At 43.9% G+C, this 14,525-nt stretch overlaps 1 protein-coding gene across 1 annotated transcript; it reads right to left on the reverse strand.

Moving 5' to 3' along the window:
* Positions 1-1,277: 1,277 nt before the first annotated feature.
* T265_06926 (hypothetical protein) lies at positions 1,278-3,569 on the reverse strand (the record flags this gene model as incomplete). The annotated part of the gene is made up of 2 exons (XM_009172329.1): positions 1,278-1,666; positions 3,560-3,569. The coding sequence occupies 2 exons, from the start codon at positions 3,567-3,569 to the stop codon at positions 1,278-1,280; spliced, it is 399 nt and encodes a 132-aa protein (XP_009170593.1).
* Between the last annotated feature and the right edge of the window lie 10,956 nt (positions 3,570-14,525).

The raw sequence follows: 14,525 nt of genomic DNA on the forward strand, positions 1-14,525 counted from the left end.
CGAGTGTATTTCTCGAAGAAATAGGGCTGTTTGATGTGAAAGAAATTAAAAGTCTGGTTATAATATTTTTTGAACTTGAACACCATGGCAAAATTACAAGGGTACAAAAGGTTTCAAAGTGTCCGCATGCCTGACGAGCCACCCGAATAGCTTCACCATGAATGGAACGAATCGATTTTTTCCGGAACAAAAAAATCATTGTCTTACGACTGCAGTTCAAAAGTGCTCACGTATATGTGTCAGATAAAAACTCAGCGGCGCACCTACTAATGCCCCGGATCACTCAATCCTTCAAAATACGCCACGAGACCATTTTCAACAAACAGTTGGTCTGCAACGAAGATAAAATAGACGAAAGTCAGGAATATTTGGTGCAGTGGAATACGATTGATCCCAAAATTCTCCGTCTTCGCACAATAATCACCGCTATGCGCTGCCGAAATTTCCCGTTGTCATCATCATCAAAGACAGCAACATCAGTGTTCGCACTGATGCTTCACTGCGGTACAGCCATAAGGTTCGTCTATATATATATATATATATATATATATATATATATATGTATATACATACGTAATATAATATATATATACTTATATTAAAAGCCCTAGGGTGAAAAGGAGAGAAAAAGTGTAGATGAGGAAGGGAACTAGTGCTAGCCTATGTCAACCGCTCAATCAGACAATCTGGAAAGAAACTGACAGCGCGAACGCTACTGACATCGAATAGCCGCCATTTCTTGCGACGTCTCCAGCCAAACACAGATGGGGTAACGGGGACTCCATCCTGGAAGGCGTACAACACCAACAATACCAAAACCCTTCGAGATCTCTTTCACACCTTTCTGCCAAATCATGTGCTGTCCACCTGGCGGTTTGCGCCATACTGAAGGAGGTACGGAGGACAACACTCGTCTCGGTAGACGGTGTTTCGGCATGCGTAGCACACGACCGAGCCAACGTATTCGATGATACTGGATATTTTCCCTGATTGAGGTGCCTGCAGCACAACCAAATGCCAGTTTTCTAATCATCTCGTTACTAACACGCTGACGCCATCCAAAATCAGCCACGCTTCTGAGGCATTGGTGGTCGAAAACCTGAAGAAGCCTCACATCATCTACCCGAAGAGGCCATGTCTCGCACCCATACAACAACACAGCCCTTACTGTAGCCTGGTACACACGACCCTTAAGATCCAGTGAGATGCCTTTTTGACGCCACAAGTGACGCAAATTAGCAAACGTGATTCCAGCCATTTACATCCTTGCATTGACTTCACCGGACAGTTCCGTCAGTGCTAATACAACTACCGAGGTATGTGAAATTTTCCGCAACTCCCAGTGATTCTCCTTGCATCCTAATAGACATGTTCGCAGACTGCACGTTCTGAAGCGTAGCTTTGCACTTTGAAGGTACAAGGTGCATGCCAAAAGACGGTATGGTGATAGTCAGTCTATTCAACAGAGCCTGTGCTTCACTTTGGTCTTCAAAGATGAGGACGATGTCATCTGCGTACTCCAAACTGATATGGCTCTCACTAGCAACAATTCGAACACTGGGGTTTTGAAGACTGTCCAGTGTTCGCCTCTGAATAATCTGAACCTGAAGAATTTGACAAGTGAAAAACACTTGAAATGAGCGAATCGAAACGCTTTTGAAACCTCCTTAGGAGGCTGGCAGTAAGCCAAACCAACTGCAACAAGTCCACACTGATGAAATTTGTCGAATCGTAACGGATGTTCTCTGGACTGCATGATGGTCGCGCAGCCGGCCGGTGCTCAACCGTCTTGGTCACCGCCCTTGATGGCTGGACTCCGGACACAATCGATGTGGGTGCTTCAAAACGGTGCTTGCTTTTCATTTATCTGTTGGCCTTCCTTTTGCACTTTACTATAACAGTAAGCTGTTTCAAAGCATATTTCTATGTGAATCCGTTCAAAAAGGACCGAGATATTGGCAACATTACCCTGAAGCTCATGGATGAAGTCTAAACTTAGTTGGAACAGCAGATCTACTCGTGGTATATTGCATCAGTAATGAAAGCACGCGGTCAGTCAAAGCAGTAATATAACGACTTATTAATTGATTATTAACTATATGCTTGGTGCTAACTGCCCAACTCTTCGATAAAAGTTAATGGGTTGCTCTCATAGGCACCGGTTTGCGAAAGTGATCAAAACTGCCAAAGTGTAAAGGTACCTTCTGAAGACCATTGGGCGACAAATCTTTTCCGAACCACGTCTGAACCGAAAAATGAAAGCGCCTAGACCAATGAAATAAAACAGTAATAAAACGCGATAAAATAACGAAATATAATGAAGCAGTAAAGCTTGGTACAACTTAGGAGCCTAGATTCATGTCTTTGGGATATTGGGGTGACTAAAACGTACTCATTAGAATTGATTATTTGTTCTTGTTTCATACAATATCAAAGCAATCTCGGCCCTCGATTTACAGATGGACCACACCACTAGTGTATTCTCAAAAATATGATTTAAAGCTCCCATGACCGATTGTGTACGGGTTCAAAATGCTTTTCAAAATTCTGTTTGCACCGAGGACCCTAGAGCATGCCAGCACTATTTCTAAGGTCCTTTCGAGGATGTTCCCTAAATCCTTCACAAAGTCCTCATGGCATGTTCTTCTGGGTGCGGTGCCCAAAACGATGTGTTAACAGAACCTATCTTTGCAACCTGATTCTGATCAGGCCAATGACTTTCTCCTCGTGACCCACCGACTGTTCAATACGTTGTTCAAAAGTGTGTGTACTTTGAACTTTGTCACTAAACAGCGTTGCTCGAACTCCTCCCTACCAGGTTGGGAATCACGTGATTCTGTGACAGGTATTTGCATGACAAGTCACTAAGAATAGCATTTGAGCACTAGTCATAGAACAAACAGCGAGATTGTGTGAAAAAACGGTCTGAGAGCACACCTAATCAAACCTTCGGTTTGGTCACCTTGGGATTCTGCTGGACACTTGAGGACAAGGAAGCAATTTGACCAGAAAACCAGCTGTGTAAAATTTGTTATTCAAGTATTGACTGATCTGGGTGAAAGACGTGTCTATGAAGCTTCCAAATAGGAGTAGAATATCTGTCAGGTTTCTTACATTTGATGCCGCTTAGCAGCAAACCTTCGAATTCAACGATTCTGCTCAAAGGTCCAATGCATATTGCCGGATAGTGCATCCCTAGAGAGTTCTTGATGAACATTTTTTTGGTGAACTTCACTAGGTAAACGTTCGTTCAGTCCTAGAAATGTGTTACCTCCTTCATCTACCTTGGCAGCGTCTCAACAATTCACCACAAGTTTCGAAATGCACCTTTCCTCTACCTCCTTACACCTCGTCGGTCGTTATGTTGAGCCAACGATCAGCCCCCTTTCCAGCCTGATCGCCAGTTCCGTACACCACAGAGCGTCGCCATCTGCAGTCAGTCGCCTCGTAATCCGACAAATCCGGTTCGCGATGTTGGGCCGAGAACAACTTCCAGTTCGACTGTCGTTTGAGGTGTGACCTACAATCTCTTTTGCAGCACTATCCGGCTCTCACTTACGTGTTGTCATCCGTATAGACAAGACGGTTATCCCGTAGGTTAAATGATGCCCGACTGCGTGGCCGTCATGTAATGCAGGGAACTGTTTCTATGACTCGACTGTGTGGTAGGCTAGCCTCGCCTCTGAACTCGTGAGAACTGCACGTTTCAATACACATATGAAGCGCGTTTGTTGTTGTATTTTAGAAAAAAAGTTTTTGATATTCATAAATGTGCACCATTCGACGTTTGGATGACGTACATCTCCAGTTTCTTTTTATAGAAACAAAGCACTTTTCTGGAATGATCGTTGACATCACTCACACGGGCACGATTAGAACCACTTGTAGGGAGTCTTCGTCGTTCCCAGGATGTTGGCTGGACCCAGATGATTCCAGCGTGTTATTCAGTGTTGGGTTACGTGGCCGAATAAGTCGTCCACTGGGATATGATAATCAGTGTTTTGTGCTCGGAATTTCTCGACTCACAGCGTTCGTCCTCTGCTACCGATCCGGTTGCACTCCGCCCCATTCTTCCCTGTTGTTACGCGTGCCGAGCTAAATGCGCGGAGTCTTACGTGGACGAATATTGATGGTAAACGACTTTCCATCGAAAGGAAACTACTCACATGTTTGCTTAGAACTCTTCGACCGACGGTTTCGCCCTTCTTGGCGGGCGCCGTCCCGAGTTTCTGTCAACCTTATGTTCTACTTTAACCCAAATTGGGCTGTTGTCGAGAATTACACCCATTCGCAGCATATTCAGTTGTAGAATATCATATTCAGTTGGGACTCTCGTGAAAACCAAATTGATTTGCCAATGAGTGTAGTTCTCGAAGACTATTCTTCTCGTTTATCAATTAAATCGAACGTCTCGCATTGTATGAGACTATCCCAGCGCTCGCAGTGGTGGTGGACTTTAAGACATTTAACTAAAAGGGACCAAAAAACGGGCGAGAAAACATCACATGTTCAAACCGACCCTTCGTGGTATCTGTCAGTCGCAACCAGAACCTTTCTAGTTCACGGTGTTCCATCATCTTAAATGACGCTTTACACGATTGTCGACTGGAAGACCGACCACAGAAACCACACCCCAATCGATAGGAAGGATGCGTCAAATTATCACGGGTTTAAATAACGAATAGAGTCAATCGATTACAGTGAGAAGGGTGTTCTTTGCAGCTCTGGAAATGACAAATTTTCAATACTTAACAGTTCAAATCCCGGCGCGGCCATTGGATATGCACCACTGATGAGCTCTAATAAGGGCGCAAGTCGAGTCCAACTGCTCGTACTTGGCACCACGTGACTTCCTTCAGGCTTTAGTTCTCCGAATGTCCCCTACACTGTCACTGGAGGCTTCTACCTATAGCAAAACCAACAGTGTGTCTCTTTTCAATTTCTAAATATTTACGAATATCGTCTAGACGGAGTCTCGATCTTGGTAACTTTCTCAGCACCAAGTACAGGTGAAGTATGAGTGAACAGACTTGATGGGTATGTGGCCTCCTTAGCGTTTTTCAGAAGGCGGAAAACTCGCTGGTGTTTCGCCTACCTTTTGTATACTTTTAATCGAAACGAAAGACTGAGCAAGTCCACATTTTGGGAACCAACTAGGGTGTCGTAGAAAGACGTACCTTTGAACTGGACGAATTGCAATGGTGATAATGAAGAGTCCGGTGCGTCTATCAGAGTTATTTCCTCGTTGCTATGTCCTTCACCCGAGGACACACCTTCAGGACCCTGTTGAAGAACCAACTCTTCTCATGGGTAATCTATAGAGACCCCTAGTATCAGATAAGGCCTCATATTGTGCACCAACCAGTAGAATAGTCTATTTAGATGTGTATAGGGTTGCTGAAACCCCTACAAATAATGCGTATCACGTCTAAACATACTGCGATATCTCGATTACCGCACCAGATGAAACATGAGGTAGCCTGAAGCAACACATTCAGTTGAAGCGGCCCATAAATACTCTCGGACAGCTCACTACTGGGTTCGTTCCTTTGGTAGACCCAGTTTTCGGACTCCCAACACCATTATTACGTAATCAAACACTGACTTACAAGTTATCCTGGTGTTAGCAAGGGATTCAACTGTATCCCAGCTAAATCTTTTGTTTATCATTTTTTTTAACTAACCGTGCTGCACAAAGGCCACTCCGTAGTTCAACTGGAACCATATTCCGGATAATCAGGGACACTTTGAAAAACTGGTTTCCATGTGATCCGTTTCGGTCGTTCTTTACGAAGGATGGTTCTTCAAAGCCGCTTGTCGTGTTGACGGAAATCGTTTTACTTTGTCATTTTGTTCCCTAGACTTTGGAAACTTCATTTTATATGAGTAGTATCTTCCTCCAAAATCCGTAATGACCCGGGATAGCATGGAAGCTCACCCATCTGTGATCCAGTCTTTCGCCTGCGGTCCGCTGTTTCAATGGTCTATTTTGTATCGGAGATGTGGTCACCTTTCCAAGTTCTTTACCTCATGTGGCAGAAAAACAGCGCGCCTTAAATTCGCCTTGAAAGGCTGCTTACTTATGTTCTGCCCTTTCAACATTCGACCGCCGATATTTGCGTGGTATTGCGGGACTAAGTCGATAGAGGGGTGTATATAACGAAAACTAGGATGGCCAAACAGTTGGTAACACGTCAAAGTCAGTGGAGCGGAAAACAAATGTTACCAGTTTAGATGTGTCGCACATTCAACTACGATTAACCATCATCCAGCAGAAAAAAAGGATTTTCAAATCAAAACTTCTGTTGATGACAAAAAGCCAGTGAGGGACCACTAGCGTTGATTGTGAAGTCAACGCATACACCATCAAACTAATTGCTGCGGGCCTGAATGAGGCCCACGTGATTGGTCTTGGATTCTAGGGTTATCTCTCTGGATTCCATTTTGTTCAGCGAGCTCGACCCCGTTTTCAGGAGTATGGGATTCACTTTCTCATTTTTACCCTGAATCATCCTGGACAAAATTGATTTTCCTCTTTATTTTTGAACAGTAGAGTTCTCCTGGAAGCTTCTGTGGGTAGAAATCGCTCCTTTTAGAATGAACTTGTCGAATCTTCAGTGGGCTGAAATTGACCTCTTTGAAAGCGAGAAATCCAATGAAATAATTGCCCTGTAGTTGTTATATCTGCTGATTCGCTGACCTGTGGTATCTGCTGCTAACCCGCTCCAGTGCCTAGTGCCGGAGAAAAAAGTCTCATAGAAGGGAACACAACAGCTATATTCCGAACAAGCGAGTGCGAGAGTGAAAGTTACAATAGCCCCATGCTATTTGAAGGGGACTTTCTGATATTAATCCAGGCTGTCTGCTAGGCGTTAGTGATCACCCATCAACGTCGATCGTGCCTCTGTGAAAAGCCTGAACGCTGATCACATTCGGTCGTGCTTCTGTGGTCGCAAGAACACTCATCAGGTCTTGCTAAATTGATTGAATGATTGATTGGTCTGGATGCTTGCCGGCTGACATTTTGGTGGAGCAGTAGGTTCCGGGCGTCCTGAGGTTACTTTCAGGAAAATGACCTTCCTGATAGTAGTCATTAAGTTAAGTGGTGCCCTCCGAGACACCTATTGTGGGAAAATACAAAATGGTTGAATGCAATGATCTGCCTTTTAATCCCCATATCTGATCTACTGGAATGATGGTGAACTATTTTTTTACTAAATACAGTGACCTTGAAATTCAGCTTATTTTTTTTATTACTCTACTATGCTGACTAAAAAAGAACAGTTATCCCACCAAAAAGGCAATAGGACAGTGTAACTAAATGGGACAAGTGAGGGCCGAAAGCATGGTCGTTCCTATAGACTGGCCGCTTCTTTTCACAAAGGTCGTAAATGTGTTTCTGTATGAAAATCTGCCTTTACATGGTATTGCATGATAATCCGGGGCGAAAGCAGTTGGAATGTGTTCGTCCGTGGTTTGCACTCACTGTGGCTGAAATGTAGGACAGAAGTGCAACACATGACATGCATGCCAAGCATGCACTCACTCCATTGTAAATAACTGTCTGGTTTAATTTTTTGTTCAGCGGACCTGGATGGCGGTTGAAACAATTTATAGTTGGGTTTCTATGGTTTCAACGGTTGCCTATTCACCAATTATATATATATATAATGTATTATATGATCCTAAATTAATCTCCTACAGTTGCCTAGGCTGAATTCTGCTGCTGACCGATGCGGGTTCGAATAATCCTTCAAAAAGGGGTCTGTATGTGTTTTTTTATGTGATTGGCGACGAGCAGAGGGAACGACTCATCGACTCTGTGGACAGTTGTAACCTGGACAACTATATCTGCATGAACGATCATCCATGGCTTGAACTCGCCACAGAGGCACCTCTTCTTGCTGAGGAGAGGTTTGTTGAGCAATGGTTGATTATTAATAGCTTGACAAGGCGGGTGAATTGTGCGTTGCTCAAATCTGTCCGGCAATTGTCAAGCCGCTAGAACAGAAAACAAATTTTTGCAATGCACTACTCATAAGGTTGCTGAAAATTTGTCGACAGCCCACAACAAGTTTCGCCCTTCTTGGGGCTCATCAGGTAGGCGCAGTCCCCGAGTTTCCGTCAACCTCATGTTCTACTTGAAACCAAATTGCACGCAACTGGCGAAATACACTCATTTTGAAAACTAATTTGCTTTTTCGAGAGACTCACCTGGAACCCAACTGAATCTCTCGGTTTCGATGTTTCCAGGCAACTGAATGTGCTGCACCAGGCCGCACCGAATTTGTTTAATGAACGTTTGTCAATGTGTTTCGTTTTCAATCCTTGGGGGCTGGTGGACTGATTACAGCCCAAATTTAGCACAGCCCAGACATTTGCTTCAAATGTTCTATACCTCAGGGTGAATGGTTGGAACCGTTCCGCAGTTTGGCTGCACCGATTACTTATAGTGCAAAGAACTGGTTAGTTTAGCTTAGCTCATTTCATTTAGTTAGAAAAGCCCAATGGCACAACTCATAACATCAAAGGAGTGGATGTGAAATAGTCACCTGACTGTGATTGAAGTTTGACTCTCGTGTTCATGGCACGTTGGGAACAACAGCGGACGTCGCAACTGGTTGGCATGCGCTGTCCTAAGCAGCAATGAAGGCAGGCACATTCAGAGCACTACACATTAGCGTTAGGAAGATCTACAAGTCCGTTGACTAAAACAGCCAATTTCGTTGCAAAATCACATGCGAATCGATATGCGTTTCCTGGCAGACTATAGAAAACTAAGACAGGACCCTCGAATTTCAACCGCTCAACGATCCAGGTTAAGCTCTGCCATATTCTAGTCAAACTGATTAGAGTCCGTGCATCGACTCGACTGGATGTATCATTCAGCTTTGTTACCTTGGCAGCCATTTTACAAGGTCTGAGATACTCCCAGGTTGCCCAAACACAGCCAGGAGTAGTCCAGATGCAAATGTGGGGTTCAGACGACGACGCAGGCATTTTAACATCGGAGAATCATTGGCAGTGCTCAAACTGGTTTCTCTAACACGACTTGTTTGATGGAGATTTCGTCTTATCAGTAAGGTAGATTCATGCAGGGAAGCTCTGTACAGATGTCTCATTCTCCTTGGAATTCATCAGCAATGCACATCGCACGAAGCTCAGAGTTTCAAACCCGCGACCTCCAGGTCAGTGGCTGAACACTTGACCGTTTGGCCACAGGCCTCAGAACAACACTGTGATTAGATCTCATTCAAGATATGTAGCGCTACTCATGCTTAAGTTATGGAGACAACGTCACATGACTTGCTCACCATGTAACGACAAGTGACTTGACCAACTGATGTGATTTCTACGATTAAAGAATAAGCTTATATGTCTTTCCTAGAAACATTTGCTATATCTTACTACCGTGGCCAGGTTACTCGCTTACAAGTAAGCCTATCAGATGTAACCTTGTCTTTACTTCACCTTTACTTTATCCAGTCGCTATATCCTTCGGGTTCTGACTCGCATCTCGGGTGCACTCGCACCTGAACTATCGACCAATAATCCATGATCTGTGAGCTTGCACCAATGGCACAGTTCACCATCCGATAAACTGTTGTGACGGTGAACCTCACTGTTTCTGAAGATGTGAAATTGTTCGCACAATATCACGTGACGTCATACTACCTAGATTTTTGTTGCACTTGGAGTGATTTTTGGGTGAACTAAAACCGTTTCACCTTCTCCACCAAATGCATCTGACGGAAGAACACTAGCTCGAATAAAAAATTTAGAGTGCCCCGGTGGACATTTTTGTCGCTATTCTAACTTGATTTCTGCCCCGAAAAACAATTCGTTCTGATCAAATATGCCTACTGCCTGAAGAGAAATTCAAACCAGACATAAGACAAGTGCTGCCACTAAAACACGATCTCGCCCTGTATCCAAGATGATCCAGATACGTTGAGATCGCGTTCACACTGGAGTACGCTTCTTCCTCTTTGCTGGCCCAAAACATTATTTAGTATCATCTTTTATGTGACAGATTGAGAGATGTTTCGCTAATGCTACGCGAAAGCTGTCGGCCTCCACACCAACGCAATTTGTTCACTAGGCGTAGCGGACACCCAGTGATCGATTATTCTTGTTTAAACGACATGAGAGGTGTACTAGATTGATCCAAACAGACTAGTGGGGTGATTTTGAGAGTTCAACGATCCGAATGTCAATGCGCACCTGTGTTGTATTTGTATACATGCTCAATGCAAATGCTTTCATGTAGATCCGTGTCACACCGAACGATTAGCCACCCCAAACATAAACAGTATGCATTCCGTGTAACATCAAGTTCACCTGAGGGTAGTACTTGATTCGACATGTCGCGATATCGTTGCAGACTGATAGGGGGTCAACCGAGTAGTGACAATCAACGCATCAACGGTGTCGAAACTTCCGTAGACATAACGAGACCTGTCCTGAAACGCGTATTCTCACATACCACATCCAAAAAGTTCGAAAATGAAAACCCTGCGATTTGTGAATTCGAAGGGTGATCGTTTCGGTCGGTTTCCGTTCCTTTGGATGTGAGTTTTTGACTTGGAAACAGTGGAAAAAATCACTACGGAAGTGTCATTGAGCTCAGTGTGACCGGTGACAGAGGTCACAGTCGAGTTTTGAATATAACCACGTGCAATTGTAGTGAGGTGAGACGGCACCAAAATCATCTTTCGTCTGGTGATCCTGGTTACAAACTACCCAAGGTAAGCTCAAGATACTTCTTCGCACAGATGTGCAGACTATACAAGTCAAATTCAGTGATCAGCTACCGATGACTGGGCAGAATATAGTCCGCGGTCGATTGATTGGGTTCGCTCTTTCTTAGCACTTCAGTCGGGTGAACTCTGTCACCTAGTTTAGGCTTCATGCTGACCATAACGCCTTATCAACCTGTAGCAGAATAGGGGTGAACGTGATATGCACTCATTTGCAACCAAATTTGTTTTTTTGAAAGAATCACCTGAAACCCACCTGGATCTCTCGTTTATGATGTTTTCAAGCAACCAGTGGTACTGCATCAGGCTACCTCATGTTTCAGTTGTTACGATATTTGAGATATCGCGATGCGTGTATGTCTTTGTAATGTACTACTCACAAGGTTGCTGAAAGTTCGACAGCCCCGACCGATTTCGCCCATCTTGGGGCTCATCAGATAGGTGTAGTCCCCGAGTTTCCGTCAATCTTATGTTCAACTTGAAACCAAAGTGCACGAAATTAGCGAATACGAATATACACTCATTTGCAAACTAATTTTGTTTTTCGAGAGACTCATCTGGAACCTAACTGAATCTCTCGTTTGTGATGTTTCCGGTTAACTGAATGTACTACACCTGGCCGCCTCACCTTCCAGTTGCTACGATATTCGAGCATCATATCTATAAATATTATATATGTTTGCCACCGACCGAGTGTACGATAGGCAATCAAAGGAATTTGATCTTCGTATTCCTGAAGTGTTGCGGGTTGATGAAAGCTTGAACATTAAAAGTTTCGGGGCAAACTTAACAGAATTTTCCGTGTAAGGAACATTTTTAAACACAATAGTTTGTTCTCGCGATAGTCCGCCGCTGCCTACATTTTTTACGCTCCAATTGAGAGTATTCAATTTACATTCTTACTAAAGTTTACTCACCTGCCGATCTCTGAGCGCTTAATAAAAATAGGGCACTTTTAAAGCCATCCCTACATCGGATTCCAACTCGGTACTCCTTACCCAAAACTCTCTGGACGAAAACTCTGAAAAAACCAAGAGGAATTCTGATGTTCGTGTGGAACATGGGATACTTATGGGAAGGAACCAATTTTTTTCGGGAAAAAAATGAAAAAAGTGAGCATGACGTGTTGCTCAAAAAAGTGCCGGTTCCATTCGTGGTTGTCCTGTGTGGTCCTCTAATCTAGCCTAATAAGACAGCCCATTCAGAGAAACTATGGGAGCGCTGTTGACGAAATCCTTGACTTGGTTGGCTTTTTGACTCACACGGTAGACTGCCACTTGATCAACGTTTCCACCGAGCTGTCTGTCCCTTTGTTCATTTCTGCACAACATTTGCCATTTTTGGGCACATTGGTACATCACAGGACATGCTGCAACACATTGGAAGTTGCCTAATATTCTAAGGCCCTGTTTCATTAAACTAGATTTATAAACCCTCGTTCCTGTCTCTTCTGGCAGGGTTGCCCTGAGGCTAAGGGAACTCGCGATTTTTAAATCAAGTCCTACTTGATAATGGTTGGAAAGTATCACCTGGTGGGAATGAAACGTATGCGCAAATGATCACGTCCTGTCAAACAGATGAATATCAGTCATATGATGGTACTTTTCTACTGCGTGAGTACAATGCGCTGGTCGTTTTAATGTCAAAACTAGCCGTACTCTAAAATTCGTCCGCCTTGGAATTGTTTGTACTGACTGTTTGCTGTCAGGCGATAGTTGAGTAGAGGAAGACGTATGTATGAAAGATATTCAGCCTGAGTGACTGGACTGTTCTGTGCTCGGAAGGCTGCACGTCATGTGGGAACACTACCTCTTTTGTTACTCAGGTGGGAGGCCAACAGACACCACAACTTGATCTTGGTTGAGTATATACAACCAACCAGAGTTCAGATATCGCGATACATGTATGGGGTTGTCGAAGAATTTTCAGTAACATTATGAGTTGGGAGCGAATGGGGTTCATTAAACGTCAATAAGTTTTGTCAACCGGATGCAGGTTCAAACCTCAGATTGAAGTGAAGTATGACAACTAGATTCGATCGATTTTAACCAACAATATTCCCTCGCATCAAAGATCTGAACCGGAAAATTCGCAAGTCAGTGTGCTGGATGGCTTCCTTGGTATCGGCGAGGGATTCGTTAAACTCGGGACATTTGTACGATCGAAAAAAATGACTATAAAGCTTTTTGTTTCCTCAACTATCGCAATAGTGACCTAGCAGCCTAAGTGACTTTCAAACTTGCGACAGGGTAAGGTTTTCAATGATGTTGGTCGATCGCGATGCCCAATCTGACGACGAACGGATCCTTCGATGTTACAGCACGCGTTTTGAGTCAGGCGGCCTCCGATCTCTATCGAATAGGGTTCCTGCCGGGCTGATTGACTGATATGTGTTTGCTACAGCGCCTGTTGTTGTCCGAGATCAAGTCGGTGAGTATTTAGTTGAGGAGGGAACTGAGATTTTTCAAACAATGTTGGTCAGCCATTTGTCCACGATTAGAAACGAAAGGGTACATGGGTATATCCGATGATAACCCAGGCGTTCTGCTCTTCAAATGTTCTCTTGTGCTCTGCTGTGACCGACTCCTGAGAAGAATTCGATCCAGGCCAGATGAGGCCTTACAAATCTTTTACAGTAGAACAGAAAGTTTTAGACCGACCTTGTGGATCGAATGCCTTGTTGATATTCGAAGCTGACAAGACGCAGCTGTCGAACCTCAGTTTGAGCTGAATGAAATCGGGAGAGATTCATCTGTGCACCGGGAAGTCCCTCGGACTTGGAAAGTCACTGAGCAAGAACCCATTCGAGGGGATCAACTTGGAAGTAACCAAAGTTCAAGAACAGATATTCGGGTGAAAGGATAAATTTCCGTCCCTGCTCAGTCTTCAAATTCAGACGTGTGCATGGGCTAGAAAAATCCATCAACCTGTAAATAGACGGTAGCAACAACGAGTGGAGTATTTTGTACGGGTCAAGTGATCAAAGCATATGCTCATACACTCATTCAGATAATCGCCTCGTTGTTCCACAGATATGGTGATGTGATGAACATGACTGATGCTCTATTCATTGCTCTATTCCTTATTCTCTTGTTTTAATATTCCATATGCTGTACATATTCGCCAATTCGAATACATACGTGCTGGTTGCCACTCTTCGTTGAATTCTGGATTTCTAGTTTGTCGGGTTGTACCGATATACGTACGAAACTTAATTACCACAGGTGAGCTCTATAACGGGTTAAGCAAACTGATTGTGTTTATCATTGATAGACCGAATCAAGTCCAAACGACAGGGAGCTTCCATTCCTATTATTGGAAGCCGAAAGATTTACTTTGCTAGTGTACAAAGCGGAACAACAGCGCAACGAAATGAAATGTTTCAAACGTTTCACAGGACGCGCTCGAGACTGAGGCTGAGATTGAGGCGCGGTTTCATTCAGTAGCGATAAACACATTGACAGTAGTTTGAATAGAACACAGCCACTGATGGCGTGTAGAGTTTAGCGAAATGTCGTTACCTGACTTTCCTTGTAGGTCCGCAGCACTGTATCCATTCGTTTTCAGTGTTACTGTCGCGGTAGATTTGTTACTTAACACAGGGTTCATTCCGTATGCACTGACTATGTATCTTCGGTTTTGAAGGCAATATCTGCATTCCGTTTGTTAAGCCTGGTGAACAGATTAAAGACGAAGCAGCAAGCTTGAGCTACCCATATTCTTCAACATCATCAACAGCTTTTTTTAGCAACCTACCTCTCCACG

Source organism: Opisthorchis viverrini (genome assembly GCF_000715545.1).
Source record: "Opisthorchis viverrini unplaced genomic scaffold opera_v5_152, whole genome shotgun sequence".
NCBI classification, from domain to species: Eukaryota; Metazoa; Platyhelminthes; class Trematoda; order Opisthorchiida; family Opisthorchiidae; genus Opisthorchis; species Opisthorchis viverrini.